At 39.4% G+C, this 23496-nt stretch overlaps 1 protein-coding gene across 1 annotated transcript in view; it reads right to left on the bottom strand.

Annotated features, from left to right (window-relative positions):
- Positions 1–316: 316 nt before the first annotated feature.
- The window catches only part of GRM5 (glutamate receptor, metabotropic 5), a 276118-nt gene continuing 252938 nt past the window's right edge, over positions 317–23496 (bottom strand). The window contains exons 9-11 of the mRNA XM_009881188.1: positions 10723–10818; positions 8989–9150; positions 317–1139 (exon numbers count right to left, since the gene is read on the bottom strand). Coding sequence (XP_009879490.1) covers positions 317–1139; positions 8989–9150; positions 10723–10818 — 1081 coding nt within the window. The remainder of the gene's footprint in view (positions 1140–8988; positions 9151–10722; positions 10819–23496) is intronic.

The following is a 23496-nucleotide window of genomic DNA, read 5'->3' as shown; positions in this document are numbered from 1 at the left end:
TAAAGCAAAGCACTTGGTATGTAACTGATTTAACAGACTCCTTATAAGCCCTCAAAAATAGATTCAGTGTTTCTGAAAAGCCCATGTTTTTTTTAAGGCCACGATAATCTGCCAAGAGTCTTTTTGTCTTTAAAACAGCATAATTAATCTGATGTTGCCACTTCTCAAGTAATTCCTCTTCTTCCTCTCCATTTCTCACAAGATGACCCAACGCCTCTCGCTCTTATCTGCATAAACACTGGAGATCTTGAAGGCTTGGCTGTCCCCTCACTACTTGCTTGTAGTCGTTGAGATCCAACGTTGTCTTGAACTACATTCACAGCGAAGAAGAACTTTGAGCATAATCTCTGATAAGGAGCGTATCATACTTTGGGGACGACGGGATACAGAGAGCTGATTCAGAAACCGGAGAGCTGGGAGATGCACTTCCAGAATCGATGGAGTCTCTAAAAGGAGAAGGAGGAGTTAAAGCTACCAACTCCTCAAGGTCTTGCTTGGTTGATGGGGTCTCTGAAGTGCCTTCTTTGATGCTGCCATTTGAAGGTTTCCTAGCTGACTGCGAAGCGCCATTGACTTCAATGGCAGGAAGCGGTTGGATCTCTGCAAATGTGGTCATCGTCGTAGGGAGCTGGATTTCCCGTGGAATCAGGTACGAAGAGCAGAGAGGGGTGGCCACCATTGTCCCTGGAGTGGCTGTTGAAAGCATCATAGAGTTCAGCTCGCTGATATTGGCTGTAAAGCGAGTAACCACGCTACTGATCTGCTCCATGAGGGAGCCTTGAGAGGAGCTACTTCTCTGAGGAGGCTCTGACTGGAAGGTAGGGGCATCATCTTCTGTTCGGCTAACGGAGGCAGTTCTGTGGCTCAACGTGCTGATAGGCGAGGGAGTCTGCGGTCGGTACTGAGCTGGGTATTGCTCTTCTGCTTCCGAAACATCGTAAAGTGTTTTGGCACTGGCCTCAGGAAATGTAGCGCTGCTACTATGTCGGCTACTATCTGTGCTTTTAGAAAAAGGCTTGATCACTGCCGTTTGATTGGGGTTCTCTTTTTTGTTGATGTGGATTGACAACCGCTGCCAAAGGTGTGCTCCTCTGCTGCTTTTCTCATTCTGGGCCCAGGAAACGGATTTCCCATTAGAGCTGTGAACAGAAATAGGATAAAATGGTAACCTGCATCAAAGTTAAAAACGTAATCACTGTACCTATACCAGGGGTATGTTGTACCTCAGAGCTTATATTCATCATAAAACTGACTGTCTACATATCTATATCTATATCTATATCTATATCATCTATATCTACATCTATTTCTATTGTGATATAACTATATCTGCGATTAATATAGGTATGTTCTAGGCAAACAAGCAGAGTGTGCCAGCTCATTTCACAGGCCATTTGTGCACCCAGCTGTGACCTACTCCGTGCTAGTTCATGGCCACTGCTGACCCCTCTGTTGCTGCCCTCGGGACATAGGCAGTGTCCCTCTTGAGGATGGGAGCAGCTTGATTGTTTCCCTTCTGTTGGATCACTGTCAGGAAGGGCGGCTGTGGGACTGAGGAGTGAGGAAGAGGTACATGATTGAAGGGAATAAATGGGAGACCTGAACTGGCCGGGTTGCGGGCCGCAGGTGTGTAGGTTGGCCTGGGAGCATTCAACAGTAAGGCGGTTGGTGTAGGGTGATGGCCATGGATTCCTGGTATGGGGCAGGGAGCGTAGACTGGAAGATGGAGGAGCATAGTCCTTTATGGCTGGGAAAAAAATCTGCTTCTATGCCAGTACTTGGAAATTGGCTATTCTGGTTGTGCGTGGAGAAGCGCTTCTAATGGGTAATGATCAGAGTACTTGGTAAATTAGCCACCACTAGCTTAAAGAACTTAATTTTATTAATTGCAGGTCAGGTCAGAGAATAAAACTATATTCCTAGTAGGAAAGAAATCATGGACAAGCTATACAAGCAGCTCCTCATGGTGACCAGCGTTTGGAGACAGCAATAAACATTTTGCTCCACTCTCCTACAAAATGAGTCCTCTTAGGGTAATTTCTCTTCAGATCCCGTCACTCCCTGCTCTTTATCAAAGTTGCTTATTTTTCTCCTCTTGCTACCTAAGGAAAGGCAGCCAGGGCATTTATAAACATGTGGTATGAAACCACTCATCTCCTTTTGCATCTTCCTTAGGCTGATGAGCTGGTGTTTATACATCCATTAACCTATAGTTCTTGGGATTAAGAAAGACCATTAGAAATATTTCTTAACTGAAACAGACGATGATTCTGAAATGACGTCAACAGGAAAAAACACAGTCTCCACATAAAAATAAGCACAATTTATATATACAATGCAACAGAACTTTACACGATTTACTTTGGTTTCCAAAACATTTACTACAGCTATTTAGGATTTTTGGAAAGACAACCACATTGGAGACCCTGGCAGAGTATCACAAATTTGTTGCTTGTTTGTTTGCTTTTTAAGCCTGAAATAGATATACTCACACATGTTAGCCTGCAGTGTAACATTTTGCAAGACATAGTTTACTAAACACAGATGACTTTATACCAGCCTTCATGTGGAGGCTTGCCATGCACTATCAATTTCATAGCTTTTCCAGTCATCTAAAAAAACAGTTGTGTGCTGAGAGTAAACAAAACTTTCTTGTAGGTTCACATCCATGAATACATTACATGGAATTACGATGGATCATGTAACACGATATATGCCAACAGCTTTCCCCTTCAAAAGTAGCATGACAAAATCCAGTAGACAAACACAATGTAAACCAGTGGGTATTTTAATAAAGGCTAGACTGGGACATGATCTGCATGAGTATATAAGGGCTCACCCCTTTGCTGCAGTGGTCACCAGGATGTTGTCTGGATCTTGGAAGTTAACTGTTATGCACCTACCCCCAAAATGCCAGCTTGCTGTTCAGATAATCCCTTCCTTTTGCTGTACCTCAATCAAAGCAAGCAGGAAAAGTCAAAACTAACCTGTAGCACTGATCACTTTGACTCTTTGCATCTCTGTGGATACGACCCTGATCTGAACAGGTGTGGGAAATTGGCTAGTTGAGAAGGGTAACATAGATATGATCCAGCTGGCCGAGTAGGAGCTTGAGAAACATCGGACTCAGCTCGTGTGATTGCTAAATTGGCGAGGACACCCTAACCCTGACTGCAGGTGCTACACGGTAATGAGAAGCCTGTGATTGCTCAGGCATGGGAAAAGAGGGAGTAGCTGCATGGGAGAAGAAGAGGTAACCAGACGCAGATAAGGAGCTAAGGGCTGGAGTGATGAACCAATCAGAATGCTGTGTTGTGGAACACATATAACTAATTATAGCAGAATATATATGAAACATGTAGTAGCTAATTATAGTAGGGTATATATGGAATATGTTTTAGACTATTATAAAAGACAGCTGTGCTCTTCAATAAACGAAGCTTGCTCATATTGAATGTCCACGTCTTCCCCCGTCGCAACAAACAGGAGCTGGCATGAACATCCAGCATGAATGTCCTCACAGGAAAACTGTTGCCTCTGAGGACTGCCTGCTCCTCTCACTGGAAGATGTACTCGGTGGGTGTGGAGAGCTGTTTGAGGGCCCTGGCTCCTTGGTCATGCTGAGTCCTGAGCTCGGTGGGAGCTCGGTGCCAGCAGCAGGAGCAGGATTTGGATCCTTTGGCAGGTGACATCTTGACTCTAGTTCTGGTATGATGACCATGAGATATCCTCCCAGCTCCTGCTGAGTTTGAGCTGGACCAGGAGGCTGGGTGACCCGGCACTTGTAACTTTGATCTGGCAGGAAGAGAGGGCCTAGCTGCAGTCCTGGATGTCCTCCCTGGTGGGGTCTCTCAACTCCTGCTGAGTTCAGAGCTCAGAGGGATCTGTGACAGACCTGCCTGCCACAGAGGTAAAAAAAATGCCATTAACATGAAGGATTAACCAATGCAAATAGAAATGCTTGCCCAAAGAAAGAGGTATAGTCTAGCATCCCTCCTGACTTCAAGCACTGGCTTAGTACAGATGTTCAAACCCTACGGCTTTAAATGTGTACATGAGCACTAAATGCATGTAGACATTTTCATCTGAGTGAAGGTCAGATTGTAAGAGGTTGTGAAAAGAACATGTTTCTCTGTCCCTGGTCACTGTTCAGGATGACTGGGGAAAGGAAAAGGATGAAATCCGGGGTTGTGTCCAGCCCAGGGCAAGGGCAGCTGACAGTTAAATCTTGAATGTGGCAGCTGTCACCAGAACCCCTCAATCCCAGTTTGGTTTTGGGTCAGTCTTGGCTGATGCACTCCTTTACTGCCTTTGCCTTGTGCCCAAGAGTAATCAAGCTGTACGCGTGGCTCTCACAGAGATCCTAGAGGTCTAAAGGAGACCCAGTGTCTGTTTGATGTAAAATTTGTGCAAAAGCCTGAAAGACTTGACCATTATTCATTGCAAATTCCTTGATATAAAAAACTGAATAGGAAGAAAGCAGCAATTTATCAGTAAGGAATGAACCCTATAGTTAAAAGCCCAGCAATAATTGGAATTGTTATCTCAGAAAAGTATCATCCATTTTATCATGCTGCACCTACTTACTACAAAGTAAACATTGGATTGAGGTGTGCAATCATTTATCACCTCTGTGAAAGGAACACTGCTTGTTTTCATATATTGGTATAAATCTAGGTTTACAGTTCTGGTCTAACTGCTTATTGCTACTCTGTCAAGTTAACTGGAAACCACCACAATGCGCGCAATTTAGAAATAGAGAAACAAAGATAGATCAGAGACATAGACTATGATGTCTACTAATGCAATTGTTTACATTTATTAGGTCCAGCTCTTCTGTGACCCTTTGATGATGGTAAACTTTAGGACCATGAAATTTTAGAGTTTTCTTGCAAGAGATTTTGTCTCCCTCATGTGAGAACAGCAGAATTACACTTGTGAGCTCCCAAAGGAGTTCCACTGCTAAGTTTGGCTGAACACACATTTTCCTACCACACTCTGCTTTTCTGCTGGCACATTGTACCGAGAAGAGCAGAAAGGAGTACAGGTCATATTCAGAGAAAAGAAAACTCCAGTCAGTGAGTGACATAATTTCCAAACCAAAATGTTAGCAAAATAATTATTTGTTTGGATGAAACAAAACCTTCTGCATAGCACATTTTTTCTTTTCTTTCACTATAGGTTAATTATGTTCAGTTTTATATATGAGACGTATTTCCTCAGAACCAGTCATACTAATTGTTTCTCCAGTCTCTTTACTAAAAGCTGCTTTGAGTTTGATAGCTAGGCTTTTTCCCAAGCTGCTAGACCTACCATGATATAATATGTATAAGAAATGAAAGTGGCATAAACAAGAGAGCTTTTGAAGTCTCTGATATTTTAAATATTTCCTCTACAGTTGTCCATTTGCTGACAGAATAGCAATTAGTATTGTTTCTTATTTTCTTCCCTTAATCTTTTTAGAGGCACTTAAGTTTTGTCTTTAGGGCTTTTATTCATAAAGAATATTAACTGCTTTTTATCTACTTAGGTGCTAAGAAAATTGTTCCCTTCCCCTTACACATGGGGTTTTTTACTGTATAGAACAGATCACGTGGTCCTTTGTTTTTTTTGGTGAGGTAGCAGAAGTTTTATTTCAGCATTTCTTGCTCTGTGGTATGATTATCTATGAGATGGTGCGTAGCTCTGCCACCAGGGTTTCTTTAGCCAGACGCTGTTAAAGCAAATGTGTTTTGTGTGGTCCTTCAAAATGTAGAAGAAATGAAAAATGGGAAGAGGCATTGTCAGTCACTGCAGCTGAAAACTCTCATATTCTAGCAAGGGTACCATTCTCATTAATTACCTGAAGCTGCTAAAACTAATTCTGATGATGTGTGCCTAGGGACTAGCATCGGGACAATTACTGAAAGCATATATAATTTGACAATGAGTTACTTATTCTCTTGATAGTATCTTTAAATGAAATAGGAAAAACAGTTTTAAATGATGGAATTTATTATTTTCTAAGAAAGCTTAGAATGAATAGCTACATAGTATTATTCACCAGTGGAAAGTAGAATATAAGGGGAATCAATAGAGATTAATACAAAAATTTAGGAGCATTTTCGTTCTCTATTATGTATCAATATCAGTATCTGATTCCATATTTGAAATGATACAACTGAAAACAAATACTGGACGATAACTTGATGGAGACGTGTATTATTGGTTTGTGACCTCTCTGCACATTAATATAATAAGGAATGATGTCAAATTCTTTAATTTATAAGTCCGTGCATGAAAGTTCATATTTCGGGGCACTGATCTAAATTCTATTGAGCTAAAATTGGCAGCAAAGTTATGCTTAGATGCTTCAATGGCTAAAATAGGGTGTTGTATTCAAATTTGAAGCAATATCTTGGTTCTTAAGAAGCTGATGTAGTTAAGTTATTGCTCCAACACTGCGTAGACCCAGCCTGTTTCTTAAGGACAGCCTTCTCCTGTCTTTAAGGGAGAAGTCCTTCTGTCTTATCCAGAGAAGGATCTGGCAATGGTAAGTAGTATAAACTTCTGTACTTAACTTAGTCCATACAACATTCTCCCAAGAAAAACTCCCGTTGTCAAAATAAACAGTAAGAAGCTGTCGTCCTTTTAAAGTCCCTTGCTGAAACCTTATTAAAGACTCAATGATATAATTACTCTGCCTGAAAAGGATTTGTATGCTATCTGCAGATTTAATTAAAACCTGACTCTTCACAAGAGGCAATCTGTGTGTGCCCGTGATGCATGCAAGCACGGGCACGTGACTGTTTTGTCTCTCTAGTCTTGTCAACTGAGCCAATCTTAGATGAACATGCATTTTGCTTGCAATGACCCAAGTTCTTCATCCTTGGGAGAATGTAAGTGCCTTGCAACTTGCTAAAAACACTGAAAAGAAATAAGTAGTTGAAGTGGCAAACTCCAGGGTACCTGTATGAATAAGTCATAGTTTCTTCTGGGACTGTAGGACAACCTGGATGACAGGCTAAAACTGGATGCTAGGTGTCTAAACCAGGTCAGTTCTACTACTGTAATGGTTTATGTTGTTGCTATTCCTTTCTTTTTAAATGGCTTTCAAGGGAAACTCTACATACCTATATAATTGTTTCCCTGGGTGAAAGCCAATTCTGCCACACACAAACAGCCTGCTAGTGGTATATCACTTAAATCATCTAGCTTAAATTATTCCCATGTTGCTTGTTCTATGGAGATAAATAACAATGAAACACAAAAGAGGAATTATACAGGGCAAAAATTCATTTTGTCCTGTCCTGAGTTCTAGAAGTAAACAACATATTTTGCAATTATATTGCAGAGTTGTTTTCTGTTAACAGAAGCAAGGGAATTTATTTATATTACTCCATGAACTGTAATCTGTTGATACCTCCTTTCCTTATGAAAATCACAGCTGACATTTATATGAATGACTTTAATGTATAAGGATGAAAGAACCTAGAAGTGAGAGAGAGCTGACGGACAGGAACTTTGCCAATGACCTCCCAGAGCAGCCACCGGCAACACTAATGCTGGCAGCTTTTTCAGCAGCATGCCTGGTTAGAACAGGAAATGGAGTATCTGGTATCTGAATTAAACATTTCTAGGGCGCTTATTATCATGACCCAAAATGCAAAAGTGATTTTGATACCAGATGTAATTCTTTCCTCTATTACTGCGGCCTCATTGCAGTTGTTAGTTAAGGCAGCTAGTGCTGGGTTTTGCTTCTTGTCTGAAAAATGTCACTTCAAGCATCCCTGAGCATAACTCTGCTACGTTGGAGCATCCTATTCACAGGATGGAGAGTGGACAATGCCACCTTTTGAACTGTGAGTTCTGCTTCCTGATGCACAAAGCTTTAAGATGCTTTCAACATTGCTCAGTCAAAGTGTTTTTTCAATTTTTTTCATTGATAATTCGCTAAATGTATGAAATGGAAACTGGGAAAAATAGGAACCATCACCTTACCTGACCCTGAAATCAGGAGCACAAGGAGTGCTCAAGGAAAAAAAAAAAAAAAAAGAAAGATTTAACTCTTCCAGTTGTATCTCCAGAGTCAAGATTTGATTTTAATTCTATTCTCTGCAAAAAGCATACAATTGGAGGAATTTCAGGTGTTTGGCATTGCTGATAAATAACTACAGAGATATTTATGCACATGGGACTTATCAGCAGAAAAAATACTCTTGTGAATTATTAAGCATTTTCTTACCCATTGCATTTAATCAAATCAGAAATGCAAATATGCAAGAAATAAAAATAAATTAAAAAAAGATGTTGTGATGCCTGCTTTGTGAAAGCCTCCTAAAACATCCCATTCTATAATTGGTTTTATCAGATATATGTGATTGATGGTCACAGGTGATGGTCACAGATTTCTCTTAATCAGAAATAGCTTTACAAAGCATCACACAGTGTACCCATTATGGCTATTTTTATGTCACTTTTCATCTTGAAAATCCCCAAACCATTTGTAAGACTAATGTACGGAGATAGTTAAACCCTGATGTGAAAAATATCCACACTAGGGTTGAAACACAAAAATAATATTGCTCAAGGGATTTGAGAATGAGCTGAACAATACTGCCCAGTATGAAATTGCACAGCATCTTTTATACCGAAAAGACGTTAGGTGTGATTTGGTCGGTATCATGGGACCTCTTCGTCCCGTGAGATGAAGAGATTCTCCATTATTCCCAAATGGTCAGACCCCTGCACCTGTCTTTTTTCCATCTGTACTTCATCCCAGTGACTTCTAGCACTGGTCTGGTACTTACTGAGACAGTAGAATGGCACCTACTTTCCTTTCTGCAACATCTACGTTCTCTCTGGGAGGCTCCCGGGCTATTCAGTGGCAGCTCTACTTAGCTCATGAAATTTGACAAGGACCACTGGCCAGGACACTGTGGCTGGAGACAACAAAACACAGCCATCAAATGCAATTGCACTCTCTGTTAAGCAGCAGGTGTTCTTAACTGTTTGAGTAGGTCTCGCGGCTGACAGTCTTGCTGTGGAACTATTAGACTGACACAGTTTCCAGTCTTTTTAACTGTTAGGGCATCCTCTTTAACAGGAACCTTTTTCTCCTCTCTACTTGACTCAGATCGATTACAGTCTGGAATGCAAACAGATTCTTCACTGTGAAGAAATAAAATATAAAAAAGAAGGTTTTTCAAGTGTGTATATATGGCCAGGCAAAACAGCTGAATACTGTACAACAAAATACAGTTGTTTGACATTTACATGTACTTTTCTTCTCTTCAAAATTCTCTTATATAGTGACTCCAGATAGCTTTTAAATGAAGAATAAATATCACTGAAGGCAATGCAATGTAGGAAAAAAAAAATAATCCAGACAACACGCAGACAAGAAATGGGATCCCAGCTAACAAATAATAACAGACGTGTATACATTTCATACAACACTCAGCGATGAATGTTCCTGATGTTACTTAAACAGCAGGAGTCCCCCAGGTGTGTGCTACGTGGCGTTATAGTCCATAGCCTTATATACATGAGTGAATATTGTTGTACCCAAAGGGTACATAACACTGTACAAGTGTTTCACTGAACACCCTCCTGCAATGTTAAAATTCACCTGTGATGTAACACTTGGGAAAAGTAAAGGTATAATTTGGTCATACTGTGCTCTAAGGTTACCTTTATAAATACCTTACAGAGGTTGATAAGGAATGAGTAGGTCTTTGAATAAATGGTAAGCAAAATGCTTCTAACTTGTAGTAGAATGTAACACAATGATACAATGCTTATTAAGGGTATTGTTTCATGAAAGATTTATAACCATCTGTGACACATGTGGCTTATTCATTTATTAATGGAGATGTCTGGAGAAATGGATTTTCTGTCCTATGGGAGAGTTCAACATTCGGAAATCTGACTGGACTCAAAATGAGATGAATAGCTGAAATCTTCAAGTGTTTCACAGAATTAAAGAGGTTGAAGTATTTTGATACAAAAACATGAAAATGGCCGTATTGAAACAGCTCTTCCCAGTAATGCTGAAAAAATGCAGTATTTGATATTCATTAAAATTGTAATATTGGTGTATAATGTCATGCAATAGATAATGGCCCCCAAAAAATTGAAAATTAATATATAAATTAAATTAAAAGGAGAAAGTTATGAAAAAGATGTTCTGAACTCTATTTAAAATGAGCTTGAAACCTTTCTTTAAAACCACTGTAAAACTGTACTTTCCCACAAGGGATTTTGATTGAGAAGAACCAACATTTTCATATTGGAAAATGTTTTCATCAATCAGGTTTTCTCTGGTCTTTTTAAAAGCTCTTTTGATTAGACCTAATGTAACCTCTAATATGTAGTGGGACCACCATTCCAGAGGAGTTTTGGAGCTGCTCACTCCAAATTTGAATGCTATCTCTCTTAATCTGCTCTACTGGCTTAATGAGTCAGGTGTAAGGTTTCTCCTCCCCAAAGCACCATATTACAACAACATCACACAGGACACGTGGTTAGGATCACTCGAATGGACACGGTGCAGATTTTTTTTGGCGATCAGATGGAACATAGAAATCAGCACGTGTTTTCTTTTTCTTTTTCTTTTCTAGACATACTATATGGGATGCACAGGAATTACAGACAGAGGATCTGGCCTGGCAATGTCCCAGGGCTGCTCCTCTTGTTCACAGACATATCACACTGCCCTAAGGCCACTTGCTGTTTGCTTACCTGGTCATTGTAGCTCTCCCACCATTCCCCATACTCCCTTTTGGGGTGAAACACTCTATTTCCGACTTGGGCGGGGCCAGTCTCCTGCCTTTGTACCTAATAAATCACGACAACAACAGGAGCAAACAGAAAGAAGTGATTGTGTGCTCAGCTTTCTGTGACAGCTGCTGTGCGAAGGGCCATGCACATGAATGCTACTGTGGCACTGGCGGGGTATAGTGCAAAGCAGCCGTGGGAGCGGTGGAATAGCTGCATAAAACCCCAGACCTGTGCTAAAGCAAATAGGGCTATGCAGGAGAGGTGTTCACCATTTTCTTTTCCTTTTTTTTAAAATATATATATACATATATATAGAGAGCAGCTAAAAAATTTTACAGAACAGATAACATGCTGAACTTCTGGTTTTAATACTATTTGGAGTTAGACCAGAACGTTTAGCTAAACAGTTTAAAGGAAACAACACTCAAATTAAGGATCAGTGAGAAAGCAGATGGTGGCCACGTTCTCAGTCATAACAATCTTTTCGTCTAATCCTCCATCTCTGTAATGTTTGACTTGTTCTTCTGCTTGTCAAAGCAAGCGTCAGTGTAGTTGATCGGATAAAATTTGGGTGGGCTTACAGTTCATGTCGTGAATGGGCTTCTTTCTCTCTGTTAACAAAAAAGGGAGGCTAGATGACTTGCCGAGATGTAGACATAAAGCCTAGTGAAATCAATTCCAATCCTAAACCCAGTCCAGTACTATGAATGTTTTAAATACCATACCTTGCACTTGGATGAAAAATCCACTTGGATAAACAGTTTAATACTTGAGGATCTAATTAATCCCTGGATAGGATACCAGGATAAGGCCTGGTCATCGTTTAGACTCTGAGCACTTAATTGGGATGTGAGCATTGAAGAGGTCTTATGCTGGCTCTCTTCCCAGTGGTTAATTTCACCCTAATTGTACAAATTCTTGTGCTGGGTGTTGAAACGCCTATTGAAATGCTTTAATAAAATTTGGGCAAAATGCCTGCAGAGGTCTTCTCAAAGAGTTTGTGATATCCCATTCCCACAGGCTGTGAGCTGCACTGTGGGTGTTTAACACACTTCTGTGGAGAAGCTTGTACACTTTACCACTGCTAACATTACAGAATAAGTGACTTATTTATTGCTTGTCCATTAATCTGATCTAGATAGCAAGAGGTACCTTGAAGAGAACAACCCTGTAAAAGAGAAATAACCTGAGTACGCACAAAGTCAGGCCAAACTTCGGATGCAGTTGTAGCAGATCCTCAGAGGCAGTGTGTATTGCATAAATAACTGAATTAGTGAATCTGAGAGTGAACCGGAGACAGTAAAATGAGGTGTGCTTAGTGCAGAGAAGTCCTTCCATTTACAAATTATAACCTTACTGAAAGGAGGAACAACAGGAGCTTTACAGACTGGCTACCAAGGTTTTAAGGCAATCCAGAGTGTGGTATATGCAGCGCTCCCAGAGAGTCATGAAGCTCACGCAGGACACATACTTATTAAATGGAAGTCGATTCCTAGAGCAGAGGAAAAAGTGGAGGGGCTTAGAGAGTAGATAATTTCACTGAAAATTACAAAGGAAGTCAAAATGGATCATACAAATTCAGAGAGAAAGCAAAGAGAAAAGAATGTGTAGAAACTTCACAGGAAAGAAAAGGAAATAAAGTTGGGGTGAAGGTGTTATGTGTCAAAAAAAAAGTAGTGTTTGGGAAGAGCAGCAAGGAAACACAATTACATTTAGACCTGATAACCAAAAGAGATACTCTGTGCCCAACAAGACAGAAGGAGAAAAAGTCAAGACTAAGAGAAGGAATTTGGAGACTCTTAACTGCTCACAATATGCTGAATACTACAAAGCAGCCAACGGCAAGAATCAAGAGGCAAGTGTCCTTGGTAACTCCATCCTGAAGAACCCTCGTTTAGGATGCACATGACCTAGATAAAGAAACCCCCCAAACTGCCCATTCCCCAGTCATTAGTATAAATTTCACTGCTGTGAAAGTTAACGGAGAGGCTACTATGAATCTCTCAAATTTTTCCATCCACTCAAGAACAAATTACACCATCAGAAATAGTGTGTTGTCACAGAATGCCTCAAAGCCTTGAACCACAGTAACTGCTCCACTCCTATTCATTCAGTGGTAAATATCCATGTAATTATGAAAACAGTAACCAAACTCTAATCAACCCTAGTTGGAAAGTGCATTTAGCCAGTGCATGGAAGTTGCAAAGTGTTTTGGGTGACCATTCTGGAAAGGCACACCAGAGGTTCTGCATAAAAAGGGGTTTCAGAGCAGATAAAGGACATGATTTTGCCTCAGAATGTTTTGCATCAGAAAAATGTCCCTTTCCTGGCTGATAAAACAAAGGATTGCTTTAAAATATTTAATCTGAGGAGAGAAAAAAACTCTGAAACATTTATTTGCAGTTGTCACAAAATATGCTACTGTGAAAATTAATTTGGTATTTCAGCTGGTGTACGGAGGAGGCATAGAAAATACAGTGTGAAGTATTTGAATAGATTTCTTTTCTCATTGTCAATTCCAGTACTATGTATTGGGTAGAAAAGAGAGAGAAGACTTTGCTTCTGTGCAGAAAGGCAGGTATCACTATTGAAGGATTTAAAAGGTTTTGGGTCACTTTTAGTGTTTCTTTGGGATCTTTGAGTGTGTCATTGTGGGCCATCATTATTTTTTGCATGGAGGTGAGTTGTCTTAAGAAAAATGCTTAGTGATAGATACTAGTATGTTTTATAAGTGTTGATCAGTGACAGGAAGTTTGGGATGTAATTCCCAGTAATTCAGTCACTGTGGTGCTTATCCATTTGCCAAATGCTTTGTCACATCACTCGATCTTACACATCAGTGCTCTGCACTCTCCAGAGGGAATCAGTAGAGAGAAATAAACTTACCCCTGGGCTGAGAGAAAGCATTCTGTACTGCCTTGGCTTTTAGCAAACTCGATGTACATGGGGTATGTCAAGAAACACCAGCATGACTGCTCTACTTTGAAGGACTGTTAGACCTTTTCCTTGCCTTCTTCACCTTCCAACAAAACTCCTCTTGTAGACCAAAATTAATGAACGTTATGGGAAATAAAGGGGGACTATGGGAATCATCACCCTCAGTGAGACCAACAGTTGTCCACTACAGTGCTGTAGAAACCAGTTTTAATGTGTAGATCACTATTTCAATTTATTTTTTTTTTAAAGTGAAGGTGTAGGCCCCTGTGCTGACAAGAGCTGATTATTAGACTATGCCTACACTTTAGAATCAGGTGTTGGTATCCTGGTGGTCCTGACTTCATGTTAGGGTGTGCTCATGGCCCCTCCTGCCCTTGCTCTCTCCTCATTTCCATGCAGAGGGTCTTGGATGCCTTGATCAGCAGTCCATTCTGTATGGTAGGATATCACCTCTTTGGAGGATGTTAAGCATGGCACTTTTTGTTCCATATAAAGTTCCAAACATATAAACATTGTTTGCTTAACAGCACAATTTCAGCAAGCAAAATTACTTTAAAGCCAAACTCACAATTTTTTTTTTTTCAAATGCAGCATAATTTCTTCTTTTTTTTTTTTTCATCTTATTCTAATTAAGCAATTATATGTAATTGCAGATGGTGATTTAAAATGACATTTTTGATGGAATGATATACAAAACATTGTACTGGCTCAAGGGAAGATTAGTCTGATAGCAAAATATTGCCAGTATGGTTATTTACCTTCTCCCAGAAAGGTTATTTCTGACATATTGGACAAACTATTGTATAGAAGTTTTGTACAGTAGGGTCTTCTTTACATGAGACTTCTTGTTCTACCCATTCTATTCACTATGCTGAACTTTGGTCTTCTTTTCTTCTGGTATATATGTGAAACGGGTGGATGGGGGCCTGCTTTGCAATGCTTTACCTTGGCATTGAGTTTAACATGACATTTTTCAATTTTCCTGACTCTTAAGACAGAAGTTTTTCTTTTCCAATGCTTTTTATTATTTGGATCTGTTATGCTATGCTGTATATTTAATATAGTAACTCTGTTTTATTTTTTAATGTTTTGCATCTTTAGTGCTTGTTTGTTAGATATTTAACCTTTCTTTTTCTGTTACTTCATTATTGCATAGTGGACTGTAAAATTACTATTTTTTTTTTGGCAATGGATAATTGTGTTATAAGTCATCAACTGGCAGCAAACTGGATAATCATTGCAATATATAATGCTATAATTGGAACTACAGCAAAATAAAGGAGTTTTGTGTTTATATATTTTAACAGACACCTGCCTTGAATTTCAGTGACAGTTATTAAAAAATATTTGTAATCAAATGAAGTTCTAAGTCAGCTGAAATTCCAGCTCTTCTACCAGTCCATACCAAATTTCAGTATCCAAGTACAAACACCATTCTTTATAATTCATACAGCTATTTCCATCGTGGCAGACTGCCTCATGTCTTGTTTAGACCTTAGAAGGAGGTCATCTGTTTGTCAAATTAATTACAATGCCAGTTTGTATCAAAGTTTGCTCTGGAAAGAACCAGAAGTTCCTTTGGTAGACAAACTTTTGCTCGGGTCAGATGCTAGTTTGCAGCAGGACCTACATCCTGCATGCTGATGGGCATGAGACCATCTGCATGGCTTGTCTGCGTGCTCTTCAGCACAACTGATAAGGAAAATATTGACACAGTATATGGCGACATTTATTTGTCACCAGAATTTTGAGAGATAGGCTTGAAGATGAAAAAAATAGGTAAAAGTGATAGATACTGCTGTTAAAAAAATAAAAAAAAACCCTCCTCCTCAGCTCTTTCTTCGCCTAAAAAAATGTCAGACTTTTGGATCCCATCTTCACTGTTCCTTCCTTCTCTTTTTTGTAGTACACTGGCAAGAGTGTATTTTGCAATCTAGAGCATAATTGTGTAACAAACAGTAGGCAGGGAACTGTTTACAACGTAATTTAATTTGCACAGTTCTGCTACAATATTTGGTTCAAAATGATGGGGACAGTGTCTTAATAATGTAAATAATTCAAAAAATTAGGCTTGAATACACGTGCTCAGTTAATGCAGCCAAACAATTTATATCAATCAATCAGCATTTTAATTAAATTTAAATTGAGGGGAAAATTCAAAACAACACCACTAGCACTGTACACAAATTAAAAATCATTGTAATCAGGGCATTCAAGAATATCAATTCATTATACAGATGGAATGTTTTAGCAGCAATTTATCAAACTCTTTCAGACCTAATACCGCTCACTGAGTTTCATAAAATATTCTCCAGTCATTTCAAAATATTTGAAGTTTAATTAATTACAGTATCAAGCTTATCCAAAAAGACACCAAGACTAAATTATTTAGGGAAAAATGAAGGACTCAAACTATTCAGTAATCTTTCAATCTAAATTTTTGTAGCATATTAGACTAAAATAGCTCCAAATGATCAATTTGGGAGCTGATTCATTAATAAATGCAGACTAATCAGTCAAAAGGATAATGACTTCCTCTGAGGAGTCAAATATTTTTTTCCTGCATGCATCAAAATTCTTTTCTAGCAAGGCCATGAAGCAAATAAATAATATCTTGTTATATCACTATGGCTAGAATTTGGGGTTTTAAATTAGAACAATACCCATTCTACCTGCTTTAGTGACATTATGTCATATAAGAAGCTTTACCCTCACTTTTTTGCCATCATCTTATAGTACAAAGCCATCTAAGCACTTTCGTGCAATTTTTAGTCAATGATCTCCTTAAACAGCTTCTGTAGAAATTAACTTGTTTTTTGCTATATGATGATTTCTCAGTGACATCTTTTGCCATACAGTAATCTCTAGTCCCGTTTTGTGCAGCACTTTCACTTTTCAGCTTCCACTGGGATTTATTGCGATGAGATGCACAATAGCTAAAAGCTGGTCCCTGCTACAGTTCAAGGACGGTGCCAGTCATTTCTATAATGTAACTTCTTAAGTGTTAGTTCTCCTGACTCACATTCTTTGATAATCTCCTAGTTAGTTCTCTATATACACAAAAGTTGATTAAAAAACCTAGAAGTCACCGATAAATTATTTGACTATTCTATAAAACATCAGGATTTCAAATAATGTCCCTTTTTTTGCCTGTGAAATAAAATCAGAATTTTAAAGGTTTTTCAATGTAAAGCTAATATAAAAGGCCGATGGGTGGGGCACTTATAAGGTACAAGAGACCCAGGCTGGGATCTCTCCTCTGCCATTGTCTGATGCTAAAAATCAGTGTTCCTTTTGCCAGGCTAGAAAATAACTCCTTGCCTTTTCCAATCAGTGTTTTTTTAATACAAGACAGAATGGCTCCACCAGGCTCCAGTAGCAAAACAATCCGTGCTGGCATAACTGACAGGTTGCTGCTATAACTCTGTACGAGACGTGATACACCAGTCTTGAGCTCAGAATCATGAGGTTACAACCTCTTCCATGTTTGGTTTCATGTTTCTATGAGTAAACCAGTGCAACCACCTGCAAAAACTGCAGAACCAATGATTTTATGAAGTCTGTGACTGTTCGACAAATTGGGAAAGTGGTGTTTTCCCTTATTTTGCCAGGCAATGGACCTGATGGAGTGTTAGTCTTAGGGTACCGTATGACCAATCAGATTACCAAGAGTGTCTCATCCCTTTGGTTGTGAAAAGTGTGAGCATGAACCTATAACCCATGCCCTGACAAAGTCTGGTAAGGAAGAAGTTTTTACAAATTACTTTGGAGGAGAAGTGTAATGTTCTGTTATCACCATTCAAAATGTGTCAAAGAAATTGTTCAAGCTGCATGTAAATGAAGACAAAATTGTCACTTGTACTATAAGAAATATGTCCCAATAGAATATGCTGCGGCAGAAACTCGTGATCAATATCTTTCTTGATGGGCGTACATGTGAGGAATGCAAGCCAGCTTCAGTTTTCCACAAAACTCCCCCAGTTTTTCTTGTACTCCATCTTATTTACAGGACTGAAAGCTCCATGTCAAAAACCAGCCCTGTTTCATCTCTGAGGCAACTTATCCTCTTGAGGCACAGGGAATTTGAATCGCTTACATTTACATGGGAAATCCTCATGCTAACACACACACACGTATTCTGAAAACATTTGATTGCAGTTTGATGGTCATGGCTTTGAATCTATCCACTTATTCATGGATGTGGCTTTCAACCAGTCAAAATTTGCTATCTGGGCAATTGGAATCGCATGAACTGCATCTTGGAGCCCCTTGGCACCGTGTGTGTAACAGTGGCAGAGATTTATTCTGATGGGGATTCCCATTTGCCTGGAAACTCAATGTCGTCCCAGGGCTTTCCTAATAACGCAACATAGCAGTAGTTAGACCTTGAAGAAGTTATAACGGCTCAAGTCAGTTCAAGCCTGAAATTTTTGGTTCACTTGTTTTTTCAGTGCTTTAAATGGATTTCGATCAGATTCAGAACTAGAATTTAGTCTGAAAAATTTCCTGAGGAAAAAAAGTGGTTGGTTTGGGGGTTTTTTTTGAGAAATTTCAATTCAGGCTTCTGAAAAAACATCTCAAGATTTTGATGCTGAGATATGACATGCTGATATACGATATAATATTTAGAGCGCAATATTTTGAAACCATGAATGGCAGCTTCCAGTCTGATTCAAGCTATTTTTTCCTATTTTGTGGATCAAGATAGCTCCTGTTTGAATTGTAATGAAACAGATATAGTCAGTCATAAGAGGCAAAAAAAGAGAGAACAGGTAAGGGGGAAAACCAGCTGCTCCTTGCAGAAAACAGAGCACACTGTGATGGTAGACACCTGTTTCCAAAATATTTCATTATGGCACAGTTTGGGACTGTCTGATGTAAACACTAATTACAGCTACTGGTGGTCCAGGACTGAATCCAGTCCAGTGGAAAAATCTACTGCTTATCATGTTTTCCTCACAGGAGACAGGGAATGGCATTTAACAGCACATGAGCCTGGACAGCTGAATGCCTTTTCTGATGCCCACGCAAGGCAGGCACTTGGTACCTCAAGTTGCTATTACTGTACCAGTGTAGGTCTTGAGGGGAAATAAAAATACTCCCAAATAACACCTGGATGTGTGAGCATCTTTGTCTAAGCTGAGTAAGATAAAACAAAAAGACAGTGATTTATACAATAAAAATTCTGTGTTTCACCTGAGGGCAAATGTTGGCTCAGTAGAGAGAGGTATCCCTACTCCTGAATGAAAGCTGTCATTCCTATCAATTCTGCAGGTGTATACAGAGCAATGCCCAGTTCTGCAATCACACAGTCATAGACAAACTTCTTAAAAGGACAAGCTAATACATTAAAAACAAATGAGCAGTTAATTTCTTTTGACAGCCACAGTTTATGTTTCTTTATATTCTTTAGGAAATACCTCATCATGTGGTAAATCCAGGTGGAATGAAACGTCACTGCCACAGCAGGCTATTAAGCTTTAATCTCAATGAGATTTGTGAGTTGCTGTGGATAAGTGCCTATGATAAAGTGCAGAAATCAATGTGCATCTTTTTTTCTGTTGTCTAGTATTGTGCTGTTCACATCTGTATGGAGGAATTAAGTGCAGTACCACAAACCTCCAATGTATCTTGGATATGGCTAACGTTATCTGACTTTGTTGGTGATGACTCTTTCCTGTTGTGTGATCGTATCTACCTGCCTGGGTAACAGACTGAAAGTACTGCTCAGCCCTTTTGCTTATATGAATAGTTATGTTCAGCAATTCTAACTCATTTAGAAGATGATAATCTATCTTGTATTGTTTGAGAAGAGTACTTTTGGCATCTACTGGGCACCTACCAGCTTCTGTCTTTTGAGAATGTGGTAGAAGAAATCGAAATGAGTCCTACATCATCACAGGGAGAATTGCCAAGTGGCAGTTAAAAAACACTTTAGCTGCCTAATTCCTTTCTTCTGCCTCTCACTGCCACTGCAAAAATAAAGGAAGGGGGATGCAGATGAGCTAAGCCTCTAATCTCCAAGCAGAGATCCTGGTGTTTTCAATGGTGTTTTCTGACCTTGCTCTTCTTTCAGAGGTTCCCACCTCGCTGCCTGAACAGCTCTGCTGTTTCTGTCCAGGTCACAGCTTGATCTATAGAAGGATGTCAGGTTCCTCTTGATTTCCCCTTAATAAGTTAAAGGCTGGAACAGTGCCGAATTTGCTGCTCAGGTTTAACTGAGGAACTTTGAAGTTAGGTTGGGGACCTCCAAAAGAAGCAGCCGAGGGTAGGAACAACTGGGGCATCTACAAACAACAGTGGGAGAATTGGAGAGGAGGAACATTGGCTGCACTGATTTGAGAGAAATTTAAGGGGCAGAGAGAAAAATATTGGTAGGATTTTTAATACTTGCTTAGTACATATTTGTGGGTGCTTAAGGCTGTTTTTAAGACTTTGCTGGTCACTCAGAATAGTTTACTACCTGTTTTAAAGGAAAGCACACGCTTTTCTACAGATAGGTGGAGGGAGATGGGTATGTTTAAAGGGTCAATATAGGTAAGCTTGGAAAATGGAGCATGTGTGGTTTGGGCCATTTAAAGACATTTTCCAGAAGAAATAAATACCTACAGTGGTTAAATTACTGTGTGAAGTCCAGGGCTAAGATATTAGAAAGGTAAGAGAATATTTGGGACATCTGCTCTATCCCCCAGTCCGCAGTAGCATGACAGACCTTTTAGCGTGCGGTCCTGGTTAGAGATACCATAGTAGAAACTCTTGTAGGAGGAATGTACAGTCCTTATCTTACCTGGGATAGAAAGTTATGTGAGAATGAGGAGAGGATAAATCAGCCCTGTATTCTGGACTCTTGCAAAAGGGCTTTGTAGCATAGGTAATAATAGTTCCTGGGACCTTAAGGTAAGATTTTCTCAATTTATTTATGGCCTTCCTAGTCCCTATGAAATTATCTGGTAAGATAACTGGGAGCAGAAGGTCCAGATGCCTCTCCACACAGGTTGCGTGTGACTTTGACTTCAGCTGTGTAGTGTTCAGCATTCTTCTTTGTGGAGTTGCTTCTGTTATGTTCTGGTTTGTTCACCCTACTTTTAAAGGAGGGTAGAATATATTTTGGTGAGTGCTGCTGAATCTCAATAGCCTACATGAAATGGTTTTCATTTCACTGGGTAATGAATAGCTTTACTCTCTCCTTCTAGGTATTTCAGTATGTCAAGATTCATTCCAACACATCTCCACAGCTTGCCTGAGTTTTCTTAATTGAAGAACACCCCGTGCAAAAAGTCATTTAGGACTCTAACAGATGCATTGCTTTATTTAGGCAAAAGCAGTCTTGTTATCTGTCATTTTGCAGCTGATGTGAAAGCTCTGAATGGAGCATTGGCATTATCTGTTTGACAATGATTTGATGCAATGCTACATTGTGCTATAAATTAGTGTCAAGAAGAAAAATGCTAATGATAGGGGCCCCTCTATGCACTGGTGACTTAAATAGCATGTTTCTTTAAAATTCAACAGTGACTCACTCTCTTTTAAATAAAACCCCTCTGAGCTATTTAAATAATGCCGTGTAGCTCTAGTGCATATTTCCTTTGATTCTGAGTATTTCAGTGTTTACTTGAATAACTATCCAAACAAGCTTTTGAGCATTGTACTGAATAATACTTGGAAACATATTACTTTGTGCAACAAGATTTTTCTTAAAGAAATGTTTGAATATTAAGTAAAATGGTTGGGCTCTGTTTGCTCTACAGTAAGCAGAATTGAAGCTGAAAGTGGTTTTCTGTTCTTTCTTGGGCTGGTATCAGACATAGGTAAAGTCCCGAGCAGCATTTTAAATTTACTCAGCACATTTCAGGATTCTGATTTCTTTTCTTTTGTGCAACCAAATAGGTATTGATTAGAGACAATTTCCTATGGTAAATGGAATCAATCTGCTCTTGGATACCCAGACCCCACGGGCACACACTGACTGAGCACTGCTAAACTCACTAGCACCATCACAGTTTATCCAGCTGAGGATTCAAACGCATGTGTTTAGGGGTGTTATTGCAGGTTTAAGTATTGATGAACACTGGTCATGACATGAAGGTTTTTCTCCAGGTTTCAAATTAAATTTTCTAGTTCCTTATATCTAGGTAAATACGTCAATTTATCAGCTGTGTGCTTCCTTTTTCATTCCTACACACACATATCAGGCACTCTCAATGCTCTTCAGGACTGAAGATATTTCCAAGACAGGACTATTGAAAAAGAAGTTGCTGTCGATGATGATCTGTTATGCTCTGCTAGGAACTCTCTACTGCAGGTGTTATCCACACATCGCGGGGTATAAAGAAATGGAAACAAAGTCCTCCAAAAGAAGAAAATACACCTCGTCTTTCAGAATATTTAATAGCAGGATACAGTCCTTTCTTTTCAGAACAAAATGAAGATTTTAAAGCAATATCTTTCAAAACTGGGCCTTAACAGGTGACAAATCCTTCCCTAGCCCAAGATCTTCCCATCATTTACAGCTTCGTCTTGTTCAGTAAAAAAGTTCTGAGATGGCAAATGAGCTCTGCAGCAAAAGTGAGGGAAAATAACGATCTCAAAGAGGAAGGATGCCCTCCTATTGAGGACACCTTATGAAGAATGCCTCTTTTAGCTGGCCCAGAAATTTTTATAGGGCTTCTAACTTGAACACCTCAGATCATTCAGGCATACAGACAGAGGCTGTAGAAAAGGACATTTCAGGTTACCATCACTTAAGCTGACAAAGGATTTACAATTTTAAAATAGCACCCTACACTGCACCTGGAAAGGAACTGGAAGGTACCATCATTAACTGATCATAGGTACAAAATAGCTTGTAATAGACTGGACATTTTTGTACTCATTCAAAGTCACTGAAAGAGAAGCATTAGTAATTGACAGAAACAAATCATCACTTTGGCATAATCTGTTCTGCAGGTATTACTCATAAAAAACCTCCCTCAAGTCTAAATTGTGGTTAACACACAAATGGAAGCACAAATTGCCCTTGTCCCATGCCAACTCCAGTTGTGAACAACGGCATGTCTGGAAATATTCCTATTATCAATCCTAAAATGCATGTGTGTTTCAGTGATGAGGAAAATCTAGTTACTTGTCACTACCAGGCCAGATATATGTAGCTGAGGAATGACAAAACTCTTTCTCTGCACTTTCATATAGGCAGATTTCTTTGTTCAGGCCAACAATTAAATAACCCAAATCATCCCCATAGCACCCATATCAAAAGTGAAAAGGATCAAAGGATGAAAATGAACCACTGGGCCGGGTGCACTTCTGCATGGTCTGTGAAGCAAGATGGTATTTCCACTCCAGAGCTCTCCATTCTCTTCAGCATTCAATTTAATTTTTATACACCGAACATACAACCTGCCTTGATCACCAAATTCAAATAAATCCTTGGGAAGAAACAAAGAAATATCTCGCAAGGGAGTATCTGTTCAATGGCTGGAAGGGCAGCAAGAGTTGGACCTGTGAGCATCTGAATTTGATGGAGTTAGGAGGATGAATACAGAAAAAGGTATCAAGAAAGGTAAAGAAGAGAAGATAGGTGAGGACAAAAGGAAAGAAAGCAGGAAGAGATAATACAAGAAAGGAAAATCAAGGGAATAGGAGATAAAAGGTACAACAGAGGAATCATATGAACCAAATCCTCAGATGCCTGAGAGTGGCTGCTCACAATGCTATTGGTGTTTATTACTCCACCTTGATTATGTAGTACTAGCTGCAACCCTGTTATCTTACTGCTGTGACTAGAGGCAAAATACAGAC

The sequence above is a fragment of the Charadrius vociferus genome, unplaced genomic scaffold (genome assembly GCF_000708025.1).
Source record: "Charadrius vociferus isolate BGI_N301 unplaced genomic scaffold, ASM70802v2 scaffold1, whole genome shotgun sequence".
Classification (NCBI taxonomy): domain Eukaryota; kingdom Metazoa; phylum Chordata; class Aves; order Charadriiformes; family Charadriidae; genus Charadrius; species Charadrius vociferus.
The sequence above is the reverse complement of the archived record's forward strand: the minus strand, read 5'-3'. Positions and strand labels throughout refer to the sequence as shown.